This window comes from Phocoena sinus, chromosome 5, assembly GCF_008692025.1.
Source record: "Phocoena sinus isolate mPhoSin1 chromosome 5, mPhoSin1.pri, whole genome shotgun sequence".
Classification (NCBI taxonomy): Eukaryota; Metazoa; Chordata; class Mammalia; order Artiodactyla; family Phocoenidae; genus Phocoena; species Phocoena sinus.
In genome coordinates this window covers 119,823,534-119,848,520 of record NC_045767.1, presented here as the reverse complement: position 1 = coordinate 119,848,520, position 24,987 = coordinate 119,823,534, and the positions used below count along the sequence as shown (strand labels likewise).

The following is a 24,987-nucleotide window of genomic DNA, read 5'->3' as shown; positions in this document are numbered from 1 at the left end:
GTGAATACCCCATTGTAGAGAGTATGGATCTTTGTTTTCTGTTAAAGACTGTTGAATGTTGTTGTAACGGGCAATAAATTTATTGGTGGATCACCTGGTTTTATTAAGATGAGCTTAGAGTAGCCCTTATTCTAGGGTATAGCCTTTACTCCCATTGCATGGTCTTCTGAGGTCACAACTGAATGTTAAGATTGTTAAGTGATGTCTCTTCACCCTAGATGATTAGAACTTCAGTGTCTCTCAGAAGTTCCAGGAACTTCTGGAATCTCAATTCAGCTTATCATTGTTCCCCCTTGTCCCTGGATTTGGATCCCCAGCAGCTATCTTCTAGTAGGCTTTGCAGAATCTTGTCCTGCACTAGCACAGTTTTATATTTGGCCAATGCCCAGAAGTGACCCCTATGGAGATTTATGAGCCTCTTTCTCTGTGTATCTCTCCTTTCTGATACTCTCCCCTGTGAGATTGCTGCTCTCTATTTGGGCTCTACGTCCTTGTGTCATAGTTTGGAACGTGCCCTCAGTCAAAAAGTGAGTTTGGAACACACCTCAAGTATTTCCATTCTCTTATGGTATACAGCCTTATACTGTCTCTTGTCCAGTGTCTTAAATTATTGCTTCAGGTATTTTGTATAGCTTTACATTTGAGTATGGCAATGGGGCAAGTTCAATAATTGTTAGTGTCATGACTGAAACCAAAAGTCCACATTTGGACAAATCTGGAATTGCACTGTTTCTTACCATTAATGCAAAGGTAATTTTTTTAAAGTACTTATTTACTAATTTGGCGATTCAAAGAAGTAAAACTCTATTTTTAGGCATCTATATCCAGTTAAAAAGATGACAAATATGTAAAGTTAAATTGCAGTAGAACAGTATGTTGTTGAGTGTGCAGTCATCAATACACAGAAGTATTATAGCCCTTATGTGGACTATAAAGCTGTAGGTTACAGAGGAAATATAGGGTTTCTTGGCAAATGTTGGATTTCAGTAGAGGCTTGAGGACTGGGTAATATTTAAGTAGGAAAGGTGGCATTTTAGGATGCAGGGCATACTGTGAACAAATACGCAAGATGCAAATGAGCAAGGCATTTTTGAATGATCAGTCTGCCTGTTGTAGAAGGTTTTGGTTAGGATGTAGTATTAGGACATAGTGGAAAGCCCTCAACCACTCAGCATATTATATGATAAGCATCACCTATTAAGCATTAAGAGCCTATTAAGGTGATGCTTATAGTACAATATGGTGAACGGTTGAGGGCTTTCGACTTGGTCTTGTAAGTAATGTGGCAATAATGTGAAAGAGGCTTAAGGAAGAAGAAATACCACAGTAAAGGAGAACAGTATGGAGGCTATCATTGTTATTCAGAGGTAAGGCAATGAATGTTTAACTAGGGTGTAACAGTGAAAGGAAAGTGCAAAGGAGGGGCAGATACAAGAAATAATACAAAGAAAAAAATCAACAGAAATTGATTATTGACTGGATGGGTGTGAAATAAGCAGAGGGAAAAGGAGAAAATGTTGAAGTTTTGGCTCTGAGAACAGGAGAGAATGATATATTGGCAAAACCTGGAAAGTCAGGAATGGGGCCCATTGCCATAGGAGTGATGAATTTGGTGTTAGATAGTAGGGAGTTGAAAGGATTAAAAACATTATTGTTTTATAATGGTATCACTGCTTAAAGCTAGCAGCAATTCATTAATATTTATATTTTGAAGGTTTTAACAGTACTAATTTTATTTCTGTTTACACCATGGTGGTTTTGCCTCTTGTCCTTCTTTCTTTTGTTCCGCTGGAAACTGAATAGGCCAGTAAAGTAAAAATGAGTACAAAGGGTGTTCTAAATAGGACCCTAACAAAGAAAGTGTAATTATTGAATCACCAAGATGTCTAACACATGCCCCACATACCTGCCATTTCCCATGACACCTACCGTGTTGCATTGTTTTTGCCTGTCTTCCTACTTACTAAACTGTTGCATTAGTTAGCTTTTGGCTACATAAAAAAATCACCACAAAGCTAACTAGGAAACAAACATTTGTTATTTCTCCCAGTTGGGGAGGCTGTCTAGGTCATCTGGTCTCGCCTGACTCTGGGGATCTCTGAAGTCTTTTGGCTGCTTAGCTGGTGCTGTGTGGTCCAGGGGACCCTCAGCTGGGACTTCCCCTCACTGCTCCCTGTGGCCTCTCATCCTCCAGTGGGCTGGCCCAGGCTTATTCACATGGCAACTGTGTTCCAAGAGAACAGAATGGTTGGTCATTGCAAGGCCTCTTGAAGTCTGCATTTAAAACTCACCCTTCTACCTCACTGTGTTGGTCAGAGTAAGTTACAGCCCTGTCGAGATTCAAGGGATGGAGAAATAGATTTTTCCTCTTGTCAGGTGGAGTTGCAAAGAATTTTTAGCCATTGCTTTCAGTCTGCCACAACTGTTAGCTCTGTGAGTACAGGTACTGCTTCACTCTTGTGTACTTTGGTATCTTTGGTAACTGACACATAGTAGTTTCAATATTTTTTTTAATGAATGACTAAATTAATGAAAGCATTCAAGGAGCATTTCAATATACCTTAATTTTAAATATGTACTACGTACTTTTATCATACCATTAGTGAGTGTGGTGTTTTCTGTGGGCAGCTTTCAGAGAGAATCTCTTTATTCTCTTTCTATCCTTTGAACTTGACCAATGGAGACATCTAAAACAAAACAAAACAAAAAGCAACTACCACTTGCATTAACATTGTTTCGTATTTTTAACTTCACATTTGATTGTCTCAGGAAGGACTCCCTTAAGTTTTGTGTACTGTCACAGTGCTGTTCTGCTTTTCAGGCTGTGCTATGGGTAGACTACCTCCAGCCTGAACATTCAGGAGACCTAGAGCAAAGATGCTGTATTAAAATAAAGTTGTGAGTCCAGAAGGAAAATCAATTCTGCCTCTTAGACAAGTGATATTCGAATCATAGTCCGTGGAGTCAGAGCAGCCAGCATTACTCTTATCAACCTGAGCGAATGGCTTCTTCTCTCTAAACCTCAGTGTTCTCAGGAATATTGTGAGAATTAACTGAAATATATGAAGCACTATCTCTAATTCCTTACTCATGGGAGGTAGTCAGTAAAGTTTAGTTCTTTCTCCATGTGAACCAGCATACTATCATGACGCTGTGGCATGCAACTAGGTTTCTCATCCTTGGCACTATTGACATTTGGGGTCGGATATTTCTTTATTGTGAGGGGCCATCCTGTGCATTATAGGATGTTTAGCAGCATTTCTGTTCTCTACGCACTAGATGCCAGTAGGACCACCTGCGGGTTGTGACAGATGAAAATGTCTCCAGACATTGCCAAATGTCCCTGGAGGCAAAATGCAAACATTTTATTCAGCAGTGATAAGGGTTAGGATAGGGAGGGAATGTGGCAGTGTATCAGTAAATGTGTAGGACGGGGAAGAAAAATACTTGATTCTTCTCAGAGTGCCTACACTCTTACTGCCTATTATTCCCGTAATTTATTATAAACATAATGTTTACTGTGCTACCTAATAAAATGGCTAACATTTGCTATGTATCCCTAACTGCTAGTAAGCTTTGCATGCCGTAATAGTTGAATGTTGTTAGATTGGTACTCCATTGTAAACAGGGACCTTATCTATACCAGCTGCAAGCACAATGCATTTGTACTCATTAGGTAGCTATTCTATATGTTAATTGGTCATATTGTACCCAACTCAAAAAATAGGGAGCTGAGGGCTTCCCTGGTGAGCAGGGGTTGGGAGTCCGCCTGCCGATGCAGGGAATATGGGTTCGTGCCCCGGTCCGGGAGGATCCCACATGCCGCGGAGCGGCTGGGCCCGTGAGCCATGGCCGCTGAGCCTGTGCGTCCGGACCCTGTGCTCTGCAACGGGAGAGGCCACAGCACTGAGAGGCCCGTGTACCCAAAAAAAAAAAAAAAAAAAAAAAAAAAAAATAGGGAGCTGAAAATGGATGGAGGAGTGGAAAAACATAGAAAATGAGTTTATACAAATCTAAACATGGTAGGACACAAATATTCATTCTTTTTCAAAAACTTAAAAAAATCAGCTCTTCTGAGAAAAGTAACTAAATCACCATTAACTTTACTTTTCTTTCATCATCACTAAGTCAGTATATCATCAGAAAGATGTAAATAAATAGCCACTTTAACGTTAAATTTTTTTCTATTTATTACGAAGAGGATTCCAGTAGTGCTTAGAAGTTTTTGATTCATTCATACTTTATGTTTTCTTCACTGTATATCATTAATCGTTAAAGATGTCAGAGTTAAACTTTAAATTCAGGACAGGGTTTGCTTTTCTCTTTTTTTTCTATTAAAAAATATATTTCCAATTATATAATTAAGTTAGAAAATTAAAACAGAAATTTATAACTTAGGGAGTAAAAGTCCCTGTGTTACTATATATGGATGTGAATTATTATTTTTAGCAGTTACATAACATATAACTGTATGAATGTAGCATAATTATAATTAAACAATCTCCTATCAAAGGACTTTTAGACTCTTTCCAGTTTTTTGCTGCAGTGAATATTCTTGTACTTATTTTTTTGCACACTTGCTCATGTAATTCTTTAGTACAAATTCCTGGAAGTGGAATTGCAGAGTCAATAGACACTCTTTATTTGAATGTTTCATATTAATACGTAGTACACATATAATGTTTCACATATGTAGTACATAAACCTTACAGCATGTTTCCTCCAAAAAATTCCTCTGGGGAAAGAAACTCCAGTATATTCTTTCTCTTTATTATCCAGAGAGATGGTAATAAGTCACTCTTTTTCTTGTAATTTCATCCAAGATGAGGTACTAAAATTATACCTAAGTGATGTCCATTGTGGCTGAAAATAAACTTGAAAATGGAGACACTTGATCTCTCTGATTCCCAACTCTATTCTCTAGATGGTACCTAAAATTCTGTTTTTTGTGGCTCATGAAATCATTTTAATGGATTTTAATGGTAGTGTTTTTTTTAATGAAATCTAATAGAATATATTTTCTTACAGTGGGCCCTGGTCAAAAAGTGTGAATATATCTGATCCTAGAAAATTTCCCCAGTTACAAGGAGGGGAGCGCCACCAATTCTACCCTTAATCGTCCAGCCCTGTGGCCTTGGTTTTGCTGCCCTCACTAAGAACCACTTATGCTGGCCTTTGATGTCAGTGGTGGAATTGTCACAGATGTGTGGAAAATAATCCATTAGGCGTTTCATGCAGAACTCATCATATATTCAGAACGTAGCCAGTTACAACATTATGTCTTTCATGTGAGAAATACAAACAATTCGCTCAGGGAGATATCTTAGTTATTGCTAGCTAGCTGTATGAATTTTCATGGTGTGAAAAATTTTCTGGAAGCCTCACTGTTGGGGGAGAGAGATGGCAGAGCTTAGGCCCATCTTCTCACCAGTCAACTCAGTGTCTCCCGTTCTGTTTCAAGGTCCTTCCTCAAAAGCACAGAACTGTGTGCAAAGGGAAAGTGAGGGGAAGGGCTGGGGGAGCAAGGGGGCAGTAGAGGCTTTCCCTGGTCTTTCCTAATCCTTCAGTTCCAAAGGCTTAGTTGGTATTTCAAAATTTTGAAATAAAACCTGCTCTTAAAATTAATGCAAATATTACGGTGATTCATCCTTTCCAAATAATTCTTGGTTTCGTTTGACATTTTATTTTTAAATCATGAATTAACATTGACATCACTCTCAGCCTAGTGTTACCTCAGCTCTTCACAGTGAACTCTGTCTCACAGAAGCTGTAGAAGTTCAGATTTTAACCGTCACCCAGTGTCTCTTGGGCTGCTGTTAGGCTTTTAAAACCATGATCTTTGGGCACTCATTCGTGCATAAATCACGGGGAGGATATTGGAGGGAGGACTGTATTTAATTTGGTGTTTTGTCCTGTGCTTACGATTTAGAGATCTTCATTGAGATGTGCTGTACAGTGGTGATCATGATAATAACCCTGCCTCAGTTCTAATAAAGTAGATTTAGTTGAGTCTTTAAAATTAGGGTCAGGGCCACCTTACATTCAATCAAAGTTCAGGAAACCATCCACAGGTTTAAATATATACATAAAATCAGTGTAATAGAGGTTGTGAACAGGTTCTGTCAGTTTAACACGTCAGCAGTCTCCCTTTGCCTTTAAAGACTGTGGGCTAAGATTGAGAGGATTCAAATGATCAACCCACATTAAAGGCAAAAAAAAAATGGTCTTAATATTTTTCTTGGAAGCTTTTTGGGCTTCTGTGTTCTAAGAATAAGAATTTTTCACATGGAATGTTATAACTAGTGTTAACACTGTATTTCAGTGTAACGCTATTTACTGGTATCCTTCATATAAGTGAAAATTATGCTAATGATTCTTTAATATGGATATATACTTAAGTCCGTATAAAACTCCAAGTTTACAGAAAGAGTTATGATTTAGGTGATTTGTTCTGTGAATAAGTATTTATTAGCTAACTAACATATTCCGAGCACAACAAAATTCTATTCCTTTCAAAGGTCCATCCCTTATCAAAGTCTTTCATTTGCAGATGAGGAAACAGAGACCACAGTGGGTTAGTTATATATCCAAAGTCACACACCCAGCAGTGGAAGAACTCTTGAATTTCTAATGATTTAATTCTTCTTCACTAAAAGGTCTGTTTTCCTTTTTTTTTTTTTAGCTGTTTGTCTTAACTACAGCTGTTTGTAAATCTTCAATCAATAGTTTCTTGTTTTAGATGAATATTTTCTTGCAAATCTGCATGGCATTCTTGTTCTGTAGAACTCAGAGCCGCTCTTTTCCCTTGTGTTGAAATTCAGCACTACTCTGCATTCCACTTGGAACCCTCCGATGCTCTTTCCCTCCTCCCCAGTCACAGAGGGCGCTAGCAGGAGAGGATTTCATTGGAAACTGGAATCCCCTTTGGAGGACTTTGGAATGTTAAATGATATATTCATTAGAGTGAGGGCTAAACTGTTCTAACAAAGAGACCCAACAGTACACTCGGTTAAAGAACACAGTCTTTGATTTCTTTCTCATATCACCATCAGTCTTAGCTGCCATTCATCATCATGTAAGTGCCAGGTCTTCATGCCTAGGTTTTAATCCAGTGGGACAGAGAAGAAACAAAAACACGGAGGAAGGATGTCAAGGGCCTTAAGTCCAGACCTGGAAATGGCACACAATAAATAATTCTGACATTCCACTGGCAAGCATTTCTTCTAATGACCATCCCTAACCCCACAGGAGTGTGGGTGGGGTATACTCTGGCTGAGTGTGTTTCCAGCTACAACTCTATTACTGTGGAAAAGGAGAGAACAGATTTTGGTGGACAGCTAACACTTTGGGACAGGCCCAGATTCAAGTGCTGTTGAATGCTTTATAGACTTCATGAGAAAAAAGGAAAGAGAAAAATTGGCTTCAAATCTTCCAGCTCTGTTTTTTTTTTTTTATCTTCTATGTTTTCAGGCAATATGTCTAAACTTTGATCTAAGTAAATTTAAAGTTGTCCTATACATATTTAAAATAATGATAAGGATATTTCTTAAGTAAATCCAAAATGATATGTGATTTTAGATACTGTTTTTATCTGGTCATGTGGCTCTTAATTTTTGTCAAGGCCTCTGGGTAACAGAAGATTGCTAGGGCCTGTGATGTTTTAGTGTCTGGCTGGGGTTGAGTAAATCTGAGACTGTAGCCTTGATAATAAGGGCTCTTATTTTTGTGCCTTTTGCTTGCATGTTTAATGTTACAGTGTTTCTGGACCACTCTGACAGAGGAAGTGGCCTGCAGCAGCGGAGTGCTCTAGGGGACAGAGCACGGCACACTGCAGCCGTCCTGCCCTGTGCTATGCAAAGCACTGACCAGGCCCTCTCACAGCAATATGACCCCCTCTGTGCTTCTCAACTCAAGTGGCATGTAGAAAGTGGGGAGATAGTTCTAGGATTATCACAGAATTCATGAAGGGTTGGAAAATAACCTATACAAAGAGCTAAGTGAATCTTTGAAGTCTAGATGGTGACAAAAAGAAATGGCCTCTAAGGAATCTAATGGCATGATTTTTATGCAGAGGATGAAGACTAGTTGTACCAAACTCCAGGACACTACTGTGAGGTTGACATCAGTGTTGTGGGTTATATGTGAGTGGTAATTCCTTGATTACGCAATATTTCTACTGTTAGATTTAGATTCCAAAGAGGAACTACACCATATCCTCCTCCTAAGGTCTTTAAAAAAGGGTTATACTTCGTCTTACTGGAATAAAACAGTTTACTCCTGCATTGTGGAATTTAAGGTTCCTTCCAGTTTTACAGTTCAGTTTTGTATTCTTTTGATGTACAGCTCCAGAATGGCAGAAGACGACCCATATTTGGGAGGGCATGAACAAGTAAGTATTTTAATAATCTCACTAATAATTTTTTGTAAATGTATTCATATTTTAAAATATACAGAGGCAACAATAGTAACTATCAGGAAAACTCTAAAAGTGGTAAAAAAATTTCTTTTAAATTGTTTTTCCTGTCCCTCTATGTAAGGTCTGAGAGGACATGTCATGTAAAATGAGTAACTTAAACCCTGCTGTCACTTATTGTTGCATAAAAGTTATATATGCTTCAGATCAAATGATAACTACTTGTATTAGTTTCTTAGGGCTGCTGTAACAAATTACAACAAACTGAGTAGCTTAAAACAACAGAGATATATTCTCTCTCAGTTCTGGAGCCTAGAAGTCCAAAATCAAGATGATGACAGGGTTAGTTACTTCTGGAAGATCTGAAGGAGAACCTCTTCTATGGTTCTCCCCTGGCTTCTGGTGGTTACTGGCAGTCCTTGGCATTCCTTGGCTTGTAGCTTCGTCACTCCAGCACATTGGCCTTCTTCCCTTTGTCTCCTCTGTGTTTCTGTATCCAAACCTCCTCTATTCTCTTGTAAAAGTACCAGGCATTGGATTGAGGGCCCATTCTTCAGTATGACCTCATCTTAACTTGATTACATCTGCAAAGACCCTATTTTTAAGTAAAGTCACATTCAGAGGTATTAGGAGTTAGGACTTGAACATACCATTTTGGGGGAGAAGACAAAGTATTTATTGAAAACTCACCTAATGAGGCAGACTGGTGTAGTGAAAAGGACTTAGAATTCAAAGATCTTAACCAAGTGCTGGCTGCTCTTAAAACCTGAGGAATTACTTAGCACCCCCCTCCCGTCTTCACTCACAGGGATCTTTAAAAGACTTAGTGGGCAATGAATGTGCTTTGGGAATATAAAACTGTTCATTATAATTATATTTGCAATTATAAAGGGATACCAGTGTCCTTTTTTTTTTCCTCCTAACTTTGTACTTGAAAATTTTCAATTTCAAGCCTGTAGAAATATTGGATAGTCCAACAAATCTTCGTTGGTTGGTAATATTTTGCCCTATACATATATATGTATACTTATATAGAGAGAAAGAAAGAGATTTATTTATATAATGTATATATATTTAATGAACCATTTGCAAGCAATTTTCAGACTCTAGGGTAATTAAATATTAAGTGTTTTTAAAATATTGATATTTATTCATTCATGAGCTGTTCATTGAGGCATTACTATGTACCAGAGCATTGGCTAAGGAGGGGTACAAAAATGTGACACATTTCGGGCAGCTGCCATTCTAATAGGAGGGACAGAGACATGAATAGTTTCCACGTGGTGGTAAGTGCTGTAGTAGTAGTCTGCACGGTATGGGACAGAAATGTCCAGGAGGACCACTCCGTGCTGCCTGGGAAGAAGAGGAGGGTTAGGCAGACTTTCCAAAAGAAGTCTGTGTAAGCTGAGATTTGAAAGATGTAATTTGCTGGGTTAGACAAAGAGAGGGAGCACTAGGTGCCAGGACACCCTGGTCCACATTTTGTAATCATTTCACACTGAAACTTTAGCCACCTAAAAAATGTATTTCCCAAATTTATGCATGCAAAGAATCAGAAACCAAAAGCGAAATATTGGGCTGGCCAAAAATTTCGTTCGGGATTTTCGTAACATCTTATGGAAAACCCAAACCAACTTTTTGGCCAACCCAATACTTTTTTTTTTTTTTTTTACGATACGCGGGCCTCTCACTGTTGTGGACTCTCCCGTTGCAGAGCACAGGCTCTGGATGCGCAGGCTCAGCGACCATGGCCCAGGGGCCCAGCCGCTCCGCGGCATGTGGGATCCTCCCGGACCGGGACACGGACCCGTGTCCCCTGCATCGGCAGGCGGACTCTCAACCACTGCGCCACCAGGGAAGCCCCAACTCAATACTTTTAAAGGGATTTAGTATTACTTCTTTAAATAAAATAGACTTACATAGCATTCGTTACTCTTGATAATGTTCTGATTGGTTTAGAAAGAATGAGTATGCATTGCTTTTCACATTAAGATACTTCTTTTGAATTTTATTGTACAAATGATGATATAGGATAAATCTAAGACCATTTGCTTTGATTGAAGCATGAAAAACATTTGGCTACTCATATTATAAAAAACCTGTGTTTTACCTTTTGCTTTTAATATGCTATCTCTAACAATTAAAGGCAAACTCTAACCAGCATTAGGGTTGGTCAGCTTAGTTTTAAACCATGCTTTCCTGTCTATACGCGGGAAATCCTAACAGCAAGAGGTGGTCCTTTATGCCACACAAGAGTAAAACCTGCTAAAAACATTCATTTTGAAAGCTTTTCTTAAGTGGGCATTTTTGTGATCATCAGCAACAGAGGTTGGGCATGTTCTGATATTTCCATTTTTGAAGGGAGAGGTCCTTGAAGTTTGTTTGTTTCCTTGTCTCAAGATTAATGGTATATATTTCCTGAAATGTGCATGTCCTCAGTGTTTTAATGTATTCTGGAATTTACTCCCCACCGCTGACCTAATGCACAGTGCAAGCTGCAGCACACAACACAGCTTCCCTCTTCTTGTCTGAAGTGGGGCATGTGTCTCTCCTAAGATCAGAGTTTTGGCCCTCTAACCACTCGTTTTAGCCACCTGCAGGACCATAGGAAATATTTTTTTCTGCTAGGTCATCTTTTCTGCTCTGAGACTGACGAATTCTCTCTGTAAGGTGGGGCCCATTTTTATAATAACATGTTTTTTTCATTCCTTTATTTCCTTTTTAGCAAATGGTGAATTGTGTAGATGAACTTCACTCTGAAGCACTGAAGTGGAGTACATTTATTGTTCCTCAATTGAAAATTTGCATACCTCACAACTGGATCTGAAGCCTTCTTTATTTAAGCACTGCATTTCTTAGTCTTGATTTAACTAGGCATACAGATTCTTAGGTACCCAAGAATGTCCAATAATATGCTAGTAAAGGAAAGAAGTAAAATATTTGTGTTTTTTAAAAAAATGTCAGCTCCAGCATATTTACTAACTAGCGTATCATAAAACAATGAAACATGTTTGGTTTCTGTGTTGTCCACAGATGACTTACTTAGGTTGAAATAAATGCCAAACTCAGAAATATGAATTTTAAATCCTAAGTGAACTAAGTGGGAAGAAAATGTTTCTCTTGGGATAAGTAATTATTAGTAACTTATTGTTAGATTATAATTCAATCAAAATATATTGTTTGCCCACTGTATTAGTTTTCTGGTGCTACTGTAACAAATTACCACAAGTTCAGTAGCTTAAAAAATACAAATTTAGGGCTTCCCTGGTGGCGCAGTGGTTGAGTGTCCTCCTGCCGCTGCAGGGGATGTGGGTTCGTGCCCCGGTCCGGGAAGATCCCACATGCCGCGGAGCGGCTGGGCCCGTGAGCCATGGCCGCTGGGCCTGCGCGTCCGGAGCCTGTGCTCCGCAACAGGAGAGGCCACAACAGTGAGAGGCCCGCGTACCACAAAAAAAAAAAAAAAATTTATTCTCTTACAGTCTGGAGGTCAGAAGTCTATAATCAAGGTGTTGGCAGGGCTGCATTCCTTTGAAAGCTTTCCTTACCTTTTTGAACTTCTAGAGGCTGTTTGCATTTCTTGGCTTGCGACCCCTTCCATCATTCCACCTTCCTGCTTCCATTGTTGTATCTCCTACAGTTCACTTTGATCTCCTGCATCCCTCCTATAGGGCCTACCTGGATAATTCAGGATAATCTCCCCATCTGTATATTCTTACCCTAATAACATGTACGAAATCCCTTTTGCTATATGAGATAGCATTCACAGGTTCTGGGGATTGGGATGTGGATGTCCGTGGAGGAGCCATTATTCAGCCTGCCACACCCACTAAATTCCAGGTATTTTGTGTTGTGCTAGGTAAATAAAGGTGGGAAAAAAAAGTGAGGGAGCTCAGTTATTTGCTCTTTGGACTAAGTTGTATTTTCAGTTTTTCTGTAAGTTGTTCTAGGGCTGCTACCTAATTCTTTCAGGCCTTGAAGTTGGATGGCTAGAGGAGGAGTTTATTTATCATCATAAAAGAAATACAGATTTCTAGGATTATCTTCTCATGCTTATATATCTAAGAGAGTATAAGCTTTAAATCATAAATTCAACAAATATTTAAGCATCCATTCTGATAAATGTACACTGAGTCCTGCAGATATACCAGTAAGCAAGCTACACCATGTCCTTACCTCTGTGGACTTCACAGCTAGGTCATTCTTCTGAAATCCCTTTGTCACATAGCCCCCTGTAAAGTTCCGTACATATGAGAACTTAGCTAGGTCTTCTGAGTGTATTTTTTAGATTCTGATTTGAAGTGTTTTCAGGTTTTTGTTTTTGGCTTTAGTTTTTGTTCCTGTAGTTAAGTTTTAGGTGTTTCAAGTTCAAATTTTTAATACAATGTTGGAAAAATAATGACTGAAATATCTAAATTTTCCTTTTTATAGATGTTTCATTTGGATCCTTTGAATCATACAATATTTAATCCAGAATTATTTCCACCAGATATGCCACTGCCAACAGGTAAGAAAATTCCTCATCTCTGTTGCCGTGTCATTTTGCTTTTGCTTTCTTTAAATTCAGGATTTTCTGTACATTCTTTTAGAAAGTCAGTGAGGTACCTGGAAAGGAAATGGTTATTTATGTTTTAAAAACCAATCTTTTGGGACTTCCCTGGTGGCGCAGTGGTTAAGAATCTGCCTGCCAGTGCAGGGGACACGGGTTTGAGCCCTGGTCCGGGAAGATCCCACATGCCGCGGAGCTCCTAAGCCTGTGCGCCACAACTACTGAGCCTGTGTTCTGGAGCCCGTGAGCCACAACTACTGAGCCAGTGTGCCACAGCTACTGAAGCCCACGCGCCTAGAGCCCGTGCTCCACAACAAGAGAAGCCACCGAAATGAGAAGCCCTTGCACCGCAACAAAGAGCAGCCCTCACTCACTGCAACTAGAGAAGGCCTGCATGTAGCAACGAAGACCCAATGCAGCCAAAAATAAAAATAATATAAATAAAAAATAAATTTATAAAAAAAAACACAACAATCTTTCAGTATACTTTTTTGGACTGTGTTTGCACAAACATGTTTGACCCCAGTTACCCATTGTATAACTGACAGTTGTTGCTGATATCTGCTAGCACAGCTCAAAAGGAATTTCTTTACTCCATGTAGGATTTTCCCTTTCACCCAATCTTGTTATCTCTGGTGTCTTTATAACTCCTGTTTCCTTTGTCCCAGGCAAACATGAGGCAGTCTCAACTCCTCAGATCTATTCCAAAAACACTTTTGAGTACCTGTTGTGTGCCGGCCAGTATACCAGACACTGGGAACATAAATTGTACAAAAATAATAAAAGTCATCTCAGTAGAAGAATCATCTTTTTAAAAAGCTTTTTGCTTTATGTTCTGACCAGTTGGATAAACTCATGAGGATCATCCTTCCTCCTAACATGACTCTATTAATTATCCCCATCAACAAATTGTTTAATCTCATATGGCCGATTAAAAACAGTCAACTCAGTCTCTGTTTTTATTTATTGATTCTTATGTAAGCTTGTTGTGATAGCTCTTTTTATGTGCTCCTCACTTCACCAGGGGGACTCGACAGATGTTCACAAGCTATGTGAGTCAATTTTGGAAGTTGTATGTAAGAGAGAGTTGTGCGATCACTGAAGTGGGCATCAGCTATTCTATTTACCATGGATTTGCTTGTCCTCAATGGGAGACTTTATCCAATTTGTATCATCGTCATTTAAAATTAGTGGTGTTACTCTGGCACTTCTCATTTTTTAGATCAGATGTTTTTCTGCATTTTTATGTCTATTATTTCTAGAAGTTCATGGGAAGGGAAAAAAGTAAATCTGCTGTACCTTCACCTTCATTAGCTTCACGAAGTGTGCTACTGAGCCCTTTCTCTCTTTACCCCACAAAACATATTTTGTAGGCTACTGTACCTGAGATCTCCTCAAGTGCTGTCCAGTATAAGCTCTAGGTCAGTTTCCTGTGAACAAGTAAATGTCTTGGTATGGTAGCTTCCGTGTTTCCTGTGAACTTCTTATTCTGAGGATCAGAGTCTTTTTCTTGGTACTGATACTTTATTGAAAACATGAAAGGCTCTGACCTCAGGAAGCATATACATTTCCATTTAATGCCTTGTAGGTGCCAAACAATATCCTGATGCAGATGCTTTCTTAGTGTTTTTATTTCATCAAGTTTATGGAGATAGAAATAAGATGATCAAAAGAACTATCGCAGTAAATATTCTGTAGTCAGAGCTTCATGTTGTAGGAATTATTTAGCCCATAACATTAGAAAAACTTTTATAATTATACCTCAAAATCATATTTTCCAGTTATTACCTCATCATTTTTATTGTCACATACTTTCCCTCTGCATTGCAGTGGCATAGTTCAGTTTTTATAAACCAAGATGTATGGATGTTTTATTCACATTTTAGAGGGACAGAGAGGTAATATAAACCAGTATTAATTTGTAATTTTCATGTAGACTGTTTTATATTTCTTGAAATCTAAAACCATTAGTAGTTTTGCTACTTGTGGAAAACTCTATCGGATATGGCACGACTGCTAGGTCTATAACATTATGCTGTAGGATGTCAGTTCATGGCATAGAAATGCGGCCAAGGAAAATTGGCATTAAAACAAATATATGCATATCAAATCTAATTTTCTAGTTGATTTAATGTTTGAGTGTGTTCCCTGAAAGAGAAAAAATGGCCCCATTTCACTAATAAAATTCCCAAACCTTAAAATTTCACATATTTAAAGGAAATTAAATCATACAGCAAAAATAATAGCAAAACTTCAAGTATTTTTAGAAGAGTTAATAAGAAGTGAGAGACTTGAAGTTTGATGTAAATGTGTTCCAACTCCTCTATATCTTCCATGGCATCCAAATGTTGCCTTCTTTTTTTTTAACTGAAGTATTGTTGATTTACAGTGTTGTGTTAATTTCTGCTGTACAGCAAAGTGATTCAGTTACACACATGTATACATTTTTTTATATTCTTTTCCATTATGGTTTATCACAGGATATTGAATATAGTTCCCTGTGCTATTCATATACAGTTGGACCTTGCTGTCAAATGTTGCTTTCTTAAAGACTTCTCTTCTTCATAAGTTCACTTAGCTTTCTAGAGGGAATGTTAATGAATAGATTTATTATATTGTTGTACAGGCTTTATATTAGCAGTGTGAAAATATTTCCTTTTCTAATCAGTTTTATCTCCTTATCAGAAATTAAATTCTAGCCATTTTTTGGAATTTTAAAAGTCTAACAGTTTCTTTTCTAAAAGTAGTTAAATACATCCAGGAATTAATTTCATACAGACAAGAGAAGATAATTTACCTAAATTATACTACATTGGTCAGTCCCTACCCTTTTTTCTTGTGTATGTTTCAGTTCAAATTCAGTCATTTTTCAACTGACTTCCTTGTAAATTTCTTGAATAATAACAGGAAATAATTATACCTTAGTTTCCTACAGTTTTCTAGCCTTATCCTGACTGATCATAATACTGAAAAGGTAAAAATAAATCCTCTCTCAAGTTAAAGTTTATTTTTAATTTCAACCTGAAAGTTTAGCTTTCTTAATAAATATACTTATCTAAAATAAGTCTTGAACTTCTGGCCTAGAGACAGTGAAGGTTGAAATGGACACCAAAGCATTCTAGAATTTTTTTAGTACCATTTTAATTTACATTCAAACAAGTGAGAAACACCATGAGCCTTTATGTATTGCAGAGCTATGGATTATTTTACTGTTGACATAAAAACCAGCTGGGAAGCTTAGGGACTTTATCATATTGAACAAATTTGAATTTATACTGTCAGAGCTTCTGATTTTCCTTTGAGTTTCCAAACTCAGGTATAGTCAGGCTATGGATTAAGCTTCTAGTATTCTTTGTTTTTATAACAATTAATTGGTATGCACCTATCTAAATTATTTTCAGAATTTTATAAAATGCTTGTTTTAGAACAGAGTTTATGTGAGAGCACAGTATTCAAAAGTTGTATACAAACATCAGAAGCTATGAGTTAATAAGAATCTACCATGTCTGAGAGACCAAATTAAATTTGGGAGGGAGGAGGAACAAGCTAGCCAGTTAAGGAATGAGGGCAGTACTTATGGATTCTGAGTATTGGAAAGGAACCAAAAACTTAGTGTAAGGAAAAGCAGATAGCCTGAGATCATTATCTGTGTGTTTCACTTGTAGGCACTAGCTCAGTCTCTTGTAATTTCACATTAAGCACATTCTCTTTGAAGAATGGAAATCAGTGTTTAATGATATGACGGCAAAAGAAAATTTCATAGTGCCCAGGCAGTGGTTGCTGCTTTTAACTGGTATTTGTGTCATTTAAAAAATGCTTTGTTAGTGGACATGATTGTGAAGGCTGTTGACGCCTTAATCCTTGCCAGACATCATGCCTTTTGTTGGGTTGTGCAATGCGCCATCACCATTCAACGAGACGTTTATATAGTGTGGTTCTCTCTAACGGTGTAAAACTGTTGTTAAAATAAGGATATATTTGAACAAGGAAGATATATCCTTGTGGAATTTTAGCTAAAACATTTATTTGAAGCCTATATTTAAAAACATAATTTCAGTTTTTTTACTTCTTTTATATGTATATATTTTTCTTTTTACCAAATTTGAGAAGCCTCACAGTTTCTTTTGGTTTCTGTTTGTTGTTTTGTTTTTAGCAGATGGCCCATACCTTCAAATATTAGAGCAACCTAAACAGGTAAGAAGATGAAAGGGGTGGGACTTTCTCTTTAATTGTTAGATCCATAAGTCTAATATTAACATCTCAAGCACCAAATAAAATAATAAATGAATTTTACAAAGGAAGTACCTTATCTAGAAGATCAACAACCTGACAAATTATGTGACAACTTTATTCATCCACTTTACATTTCTCTTAGTCATTCTTCACACTGTCCTGAGCCTTAGTATGTAGTTCTATAAAACTTAATTAGAGATCCTTGATATCCCACGATCTCTACTAACTTTGCTTACCAGCCACTCCTAGGAGAGGCATAGGTTATCTCCACTCATTTTCATTTATAAGGGAATACACATGCATGCAGTTCATGTACGCTGAGTTACGTCCATCAACATGTCCCTGCACATGCAGTACTTCTTAGCCTTCCTCCTTCCTTTGGAGCTCCAGCCTTCTCTGTTCTGTCTTTGAAACATGTAACCTAAGATACTAAAGGTACCAGTAGGGTGTAGAGAAAGTATTAGAATGGACGGTTGAGTTCTCTCTGGTGGTAGCTTTGGACTCAGTCTCTTTGGAGTCAGGAGAGGAGCATTTTATTTTATCAGGCTCTTCCTCTTACTACTAGATTCTATAGAGGATACCTGGCTTGAAGTGGCCTCCTCACCATGCCCTCATGGGTGAATAGTTATTAGAAATTGTATGGGACCAGTGCTATCAAAGAGGAGGGAAGAGGATCTCTAATATTTGCCTGTAGGAGATTTCAGTCACTGAGGGATGGAAATAATGGTATAGTCTTCTGCAAAATGAGGACAAAGTCGGTAAATCTCCAAATGGATGTGCTTATTAGCACATCTTTGTGAGACTGAGGATGAGTGTACCTGCTCTCTTGAGTTATATCATCCAATACCTTTCCTAAATGTTTTTAGTAGCTCAGGCAAGTAAGTGTAACACTTAACAAATGCTAACTAGGTCAAGAACTTAAATAAAGCATGGTTATGGTTACTCTAATCGTGGCCTTATATATGTATTTGGATTTTGGTCAAGATGTAAAGGATGTAAATATCTTAACTATGACCGAATAGACTATCCTTATGAGGTTGAACTTGGGTTAACATTTTTGGTGTGGGGACAGGAATGCCATGTGAGACTTGAGGCTGTTGTTTTAGTCGCTTGCAGGTGGCACACCCTGACCCCACAGGCTGCTGACATGACTTTGTTTTACCTCCGTGTCCAATTCCATAGTGGTGAGTTCCCACAGGAGGCCACTGACTCTCTCAAAGACCCTCCCAATGGAAGGTTATCCCTTAACATTCTAGGCAGTAGTCTGGCCTCCTGGAAAATTTTCTGAGTCTGTGAAACTGAGAAATCAACTAAACTTTATTTGCATACTAGGTAAAATGTGTTTTTCAAATATCCATTTTCATAAGCATAGCACTACAATAAGAATTTTTAAATGCAGTTTCTTACTACGGGTCCAGTAGTCACAAGGAAAAATTGATACTTATGATTTATTTGAAGGGTGGGTTACGTAGGTCCACAATTCAAAATTTAATTCGCTATTTGTGGATGTGTAACGGCTTATCTGAGTAAATCAGTGTGTTTGCTTACCAAACTGATAATATTTTGATGTCTGACTCCAGTGAAAGTAAGAAGATTGTATTTAAGTCAGACTTTCTGACCGGATGGTTATAGCCTTGCCTTTGAGGTTGATGACTCATTTTAAGCAAATGGAGTTACTGAGATGAATGGCTGTGGATTGGCAAACCTTTAATCTCAAAAATTTAGAATCTGAAATGCATCCAGACTATGCATTTGAAGACATCCTAGCTTCCTTAAAAAAAAAAAACAGTAATAAATTTCTATCCTCAGGTTAGAAATTCCTTTGCATGGAAGTTTAATACTCTTATCCAACCATGAATAATGTCTGTTGCTTTTTAAATGATAAGCAAGCTATTAAGACATGTCTCTTTACTCATATTCTATTTGAAACCACTTCCAGTAAGATAGAAAAGTAGATGTATAAGTACTTATTTTTCCAATTGTCCTGAAGGAATTTTGTGATTAAAGATAATGAATTAATTTATTAAGTTTAAAAAATAAAATCTAGAAAAATGTTCCTTTGTCTTTGGAGTCTCTGCCACAATTTTCCCCAGCTCTGACAGAGATGAGTCACAGCATAGACTACTAATCTTTAAGCGTATCCAGTTCTGTTGCATATTATTAAGTGCTAATTATCTAATATTATTTAAAAACTAAACTTGTATTTAAATTGATTAGCAGTCAGGTAAATCCCTATTTTATGGCTAGTCAATTCTGGAGGCTGTTACACACGGGGTTGCTTTTTCATGCTTTTAGAAATTTCACTTAATTATTAAAAATAAGTCAACTTGGGCTTCCCTGGTGGCGCAGTGGTTGAGAGTCCGCCTGCCGGTGCAGGGGACACGGGTTCGTGCCCCGGTCCGGGAGGATCCCACATGCCGCGGAGCGGCTGGGCCCGTGAGCCATGGCCGCTGAGCCTGCGTGTCTGGAGCCTGTGCTCCGCAACGGGAGAGGCCACAACAGTAAGAGGCCCGCGTACCGGAAAAAAAAAAAAAAAGTCAACAGCCTTTGTCTATAAAAGGTATAGGTCTGAATTTGTAATTTTTTTTTTAGTTTGAATTTTGTGAGAAGCAAAACAGAGTATAATTGTCTCCAAATGACTAACCTCAAAAAGCTTCCCAGGTGTTTAGGTTTGGGATCTCCTGAGGAGCCATTTGCAAGAGTTGTTTTAGGTGCCACTTTGATGAGTTGATCATACACACCAGACCCATGTGTGACTTGAAGCAGTTTCCCCGACTAAGGAATTTACTTCAGGCCTTATTTGTCCCATTAAATATGCTTTAGACTGATCCTCTTTGAAAATTAGAAAATTCTCACAGAATTTAGAAACAATTTCAGGTGCTTTAATTAGTTCAGGGTACCTGGACCTCTCAGACTGCTTTTCAAGACCCTGTGAGGCATAGTGAAATGCAGTGCAATCTAAGGAGGGCAGAAATTTTACATTGGTCCGTGAGCTCAAAGCTGTCAAACCTTCGTGTTTGCTGGGCTCCACTGTCCAGTGTGCAAGGGAGAAAGCCCTCACCACCAAGTAGTGGGTGTTCGAAGCTTCTGATGCCTAGGGATCCAGTAGTGTTTATATGAAGTCAACCCCACAATAACATAAATGAAAGGTGAGGATGTTCCTTAAAGTGTATTAACATATTCTTTTCACTGAAGGGTGAATTTGAAAATAGGAAAACCATCTGGTCAAGTGACTGTATAATTAAAACTACTAACACTACCACAAATTGTTTGACATCGTTATAAAGTTGAGTCTTTCAGGGAAAATGTTGAAAGCTCCTTTAATATGATGATGAGAGCCATTCTCATAAGTGCTCTTGTTTTATTCTTCGTATACAAATATGCACAGTTATAATTGTTAGCTTTGCAAGTCATAAAATGTTAGAACTGGAATAGATCTTGAGTATGGTCTAGTCTAACCTTTTTTGTATAGATAAAAAAACATAGAACTTAGGTGTTTATCAGCCCACATAGTAAAGGCTTCTAGCTAATTCTTAATCGATTTGCTATGTCTATAAAATTCTTGAGTTAAAGGGACTATCTAATTTTGGATTTATTCAAGTCAGTTAACATGGCCAGCTGGAGCTGATAATAGCGATAATCTTAAAACTCTTCTCTTCTGAGCTGTTGAGAGTTGCTGACCAGATGTGAGGTCTAGCGTAGGGTGTGTTCTACAACGCTGATGCGATATATTTAACAAGACATTTCTGTATGCCCTCCTGGACCAGCTGTCATCGGAGTCGATAAAGGAATTCCTTCAAGAGTCAGAGAAGCTTAACTTTGAGTCATATGGCCAATTTCAGAGCTTGGCAGCAGCAATTCGAGATGAGGAAGCTGATGCAAACAAGCTGTAGCACGTCGAGTCTAAGGCTTAAACTCTGCAGCAGGTTACTGTCCACATAGCACAGCAGGAGAGGTTCCACAGGGCCAGGGACCTGGCTTTTAAGCCACAGCTCAGTGCACAAATATCAGTTACCGTCAATGTTTGTAATAAGGTTATGGGAAAAGTGGTTCTCATCTACAGTCTTTCACAGTTTATGTTTTTCCTTTAATACACCAAGCATTTGAAATTTGTATAACTTTGTCCCTGTAATTTTTCGTAAGTATTTCTCAAACTTGTTCACCTTGTGTTTACCTTTGCAGAGAGGATTTCGTTTCCGTTATGTGTGTGAAGGCCCCTCCCATGGCGGACTCCCTGGTGCATCTAGTGAAAAGAACAAGAAGTCCTATCCTCAGGTCAAAGTAAGTTCGTGGTACCTTTCCATGTGAATTCTGGAAGATTTGGTGTCCTAGGAGCAAAAGAAAGGAACCCTTTAAATGTAACTACCATTTGCCTCTGTGCCTAAGCTGGAGTGTTCACGTGGTTAGTATAATATTTAAACAGAAGTGTCTCTTAGCAATAGAGGTGACAGATTTTAAAACTCTGTTAATATTTCCATTTAGTACAAATTGTCTCAACATTAACTAACAGAACTTTTATTATTTCTTGATAATCTTAAAGGGTTTTTTAGTTGTATACTTCCTAAAACTGTAATAAGTCTTTGAGAGAATGCTTGATTTCAGCTCTTTGGAGTTTTAGTGAAAAACAAACCTCAGTTGAAAAACAAAACTTCAGTTCATGAATTCAGATCCAGACTCTGTGCCTTTGCCTGGGTTATCCAACACTACTAAACCTCAGTACCTGAATGTGCAAAATGCAGACATGTTAATGGTCTCTACTTCATAAAGTCTCTAGAGATTGAACGAGAAAACGTATCTAAGTGGTCCACAGAGAGCCTGGCAATACCATAGGGCCGCTGCTTGAGCAACTGCGCGTCCACATGTGGTGGTGCTTGGAATGTAGTACTTCATGACATGCTGTGGTGGGCTTGGCCGAGCCTTTTCTATACCTTCAGGTTCTTTTTCTCTCTTTTTATTTAATTGGGAATATCTTCCACTGAGGTAATTTGAGTTTTTTATTTTCATAATGTGATGTCTTGTTTCATAGACTGATTGCTATCAGTTTTGCAGATAAACCAGTCCATAATTGCAATTTCATAATTTATAAACATTTTCATTTGTTCAGTGATTCAAGGCTTTGGCAAAGGTTATCAACTCAGTTCCCACTAAGGTGTGAGTGCCCCTTAGGATATAACATTCTTTTGGCCTCAGTCTTCTTATTGGTTTGGTGTTGTGAGTAGGTGAAGGGCAGCAAGACAGACCTCTAGTAAAATCGTGATGTCAAGGAAATTTGTCTTTGGTTTTCAGCCTTGCATTTTATACCCTCCCTCTCCTCATATCCCACTTCTAGGTCCAGCCCTTTCTATTTTCTTATCCCTGATCTAAAACAAAATCCTGTGATTCTTTACCTCTTGAGAATATTATGTAGTATTGGTCCTACCAATTGTATTAGCATTTTAAGTCTCCTGTCCGAGCTCTCCTGTGGAATGAAAGATGTTTTTCCTGTTAAGGGTCATTAGGCAGGGTAAATATGATGTGTTTAGCCACAGTCTTATGGTCTCAAGTCCTTTAGAATCTGAATGAGGAAAGAGGAGCAGCAATAAAACAAGGGAATTAGTATTTATTAAGCACCAAAGATCTGCGAAGTGCTTTACGTACATTATGTCTTCTATCCTCAAACAACCCTGTTAGGTAGAAAGTGTAAAGCCTGTGAGGAAACTGAGGTTCTTAGAGAGGAGCCTTGCTGTCCTCAAAGGACCCATGGCTCATCATCCTACAGCAGGCTCTTGCTTATTGAACTCTTATATGGAACGTGTGCATTTGGGGTGCTGGGGGCCGGGACCCAGGGGACAGGACACGGGAGGACAATGGTGAGATAAGGTGCAGAGAATTACAACTCTGGACAACATGGGAGAGGAGCTCAGGGGTAAAGGGTACTCAGATACTAGGGAGTCAGATCCAGCACTTATCTTTTTAACACCTGTGTCTGTGTGTCCTGTATATAAATATTGTATGTGTCTATACATGTGTACTTGTAATAAGGATAATTGAAAGATACATGTTATCTGCATTGACACTGATTATAATTACTGAAGAATTAGCATTAAGAGAAAAACTGGGAGTTTTTTTCTAGACTGTCTCTGTACAAAAAAATATAAATTACAGTATTTTCAAGAACTGCTTACTCCTATTGCTCCAGTCTTCTGTGGCTAAGTGACAGTTCTTGATACCAGAAACTACATGACATTAGCTTTGTTATAAATTTGTTACCGAATAAAAAAACTATGTATCCATTTATGCTCAGTCTTCATACATCCTTCTCGTGTAGTGGTTTACAAAATAGAAATAAAACAACCTAATGGACATGAGATGTTCTTCTCAAATCATAGTTTCTGTATCAAGGCGTTTAATACTTAGTGGGAAATCTAGATACATAAACAACTAATAATAAAGGAAGTCAAAATGTAAATGTGTAAGATTAGTTGTTATTGAACTTCAGCTACAGCTTCACTGTTTCACCCAATTATATTTTTATTCACTAATTCAACATATATTTATTAAGCATTTAATCCAGTTGTAAGAAAATGAAGAATAGTTTAGAGAGTCTATTACAAACTGTCATTGTTCTCTTAGCCTGTCATCATTCACTCAGAGTTTAAATGACTCTGCTCTTTGTAATGATTAAAGGAAGTAATTTTATTTATCTTTGAAGCTCTTAATCAGAAGGATGGGGAGGAGGGAAAGAGTCAATCATGAGGCAGTTTTCCCAGAGCTCTTCCAATATCACTTTTTTTTTTTTTTTTTTTGCGGTACGCGGGCCTCTCACTGTTGTGGCCTCTCCCGTTGCGGAGCACAGGCACCGGACGTGCAGGCTCAGCGGCCATGGCCCATGGGCCCAGCCGCTCCGCGGCATGTGGGATCTTCCCGGACCAAGGCACGAACCCGTGTCCCCTGCATCGGCAGGCGGACCCTCAACCACTGCACCACCAGGGAAGCCCCCAATATCACTTTTAATATATAGTGTTTTTCACAGAGGATAGTTGAGGGTGACCTTTTGGTTTACAAATGAATTTTTAAATGTCTCTTGCCTGTAAAATTTAGGCAGAGGAAGGAATTGGTCTCAGTGTGTATCTTTACCAGGAGGATCTTCACAACTGTACATGTATCTGGCAGTAGTTCAGTAAGCACACGCTACTTGTGAGGCTGCAAGACAAGCGGTGGGATAGATACAACTAGCCAGGGATTTGGGTGAGAAAACTTTATACTTTGGAGGGTTTTCCAGTTCATTGTAGGATACTTAGCAGCATCCCTAACTTATACCCACTAGATGCAGTAGCATCCTTACAGTTGTGACAACCAAAATGTGTCTCCAGACATTCCCATATGTCCTGGCGCCCTGCTCGAGAACCACTGATCTAGGTGCAGTGTCTAATCAACCTTAACCTTTCTCCTTTGCATACTTTTCTGCTATATAAAGCTGTAGTGCATAGGTTATATAGAATTGCCTGAGTATATTATTTTGCAAACGTGTGTACTTTTCCTGATTATTAGATACTTATTTTCGAGTTGATGATCATGGCGACTCTATAATTTCTTATAGACTCTCTGAGTTAGTGTGCCTGGATATTAAGGAGAAAGATAGAAAAGGGAAGAAAAAACATATCCTAAACATTCCATATTCTATGATAACTGCATACCTGAAAGTTAACATAGGAGTTCTGTTGGTTCTCCGTTATAAACTGTTACAGAAGAGAAAGTGAAAGTGGAGATGGATTCAGTCAAGGCTGTAAACCTGCATAGCCACTGGGTGTGAGCA

General features: G+C 38.3%; 1 protein-coding gene across 5 annotated transcripts in view; it reads left to right on the top strand.

The window, feature by feature from the left end:
- The window catches only part of NFKB1 (nuclear factor kappa B subunit 1), a 122,536-nt gene that overhangs the window by 15,307 nt on the left and 82,242 nt on the right, over positions 1–24,987 (top strand). For 2 of the 5 annotated variants that reach the window (XM_032632648.1, XM_032632650.1), the window contains exons 2-4: positions 12,842–12,917; positions 17,113–17,153; positions 21,375–21,473. In XM_032632648.1, the coding sequence (XP_032488539.1) occupies positions 12,842–12,917; positions 17,113–17,153; positions 21,375–21,473 (216 nt within the window). Of the gene's footprint in view, positions 1–8,343; positions 8,390–12,841; positions 12,918–17,112; positions 17,154–21,374; positions 21,474–24,987 lie in introns of all 5 variants that reach the window. The other 3 variants (XM_032632652.1, XM_032632651.1, XM_032632649.1) reach the window with 3 other exon arrangements.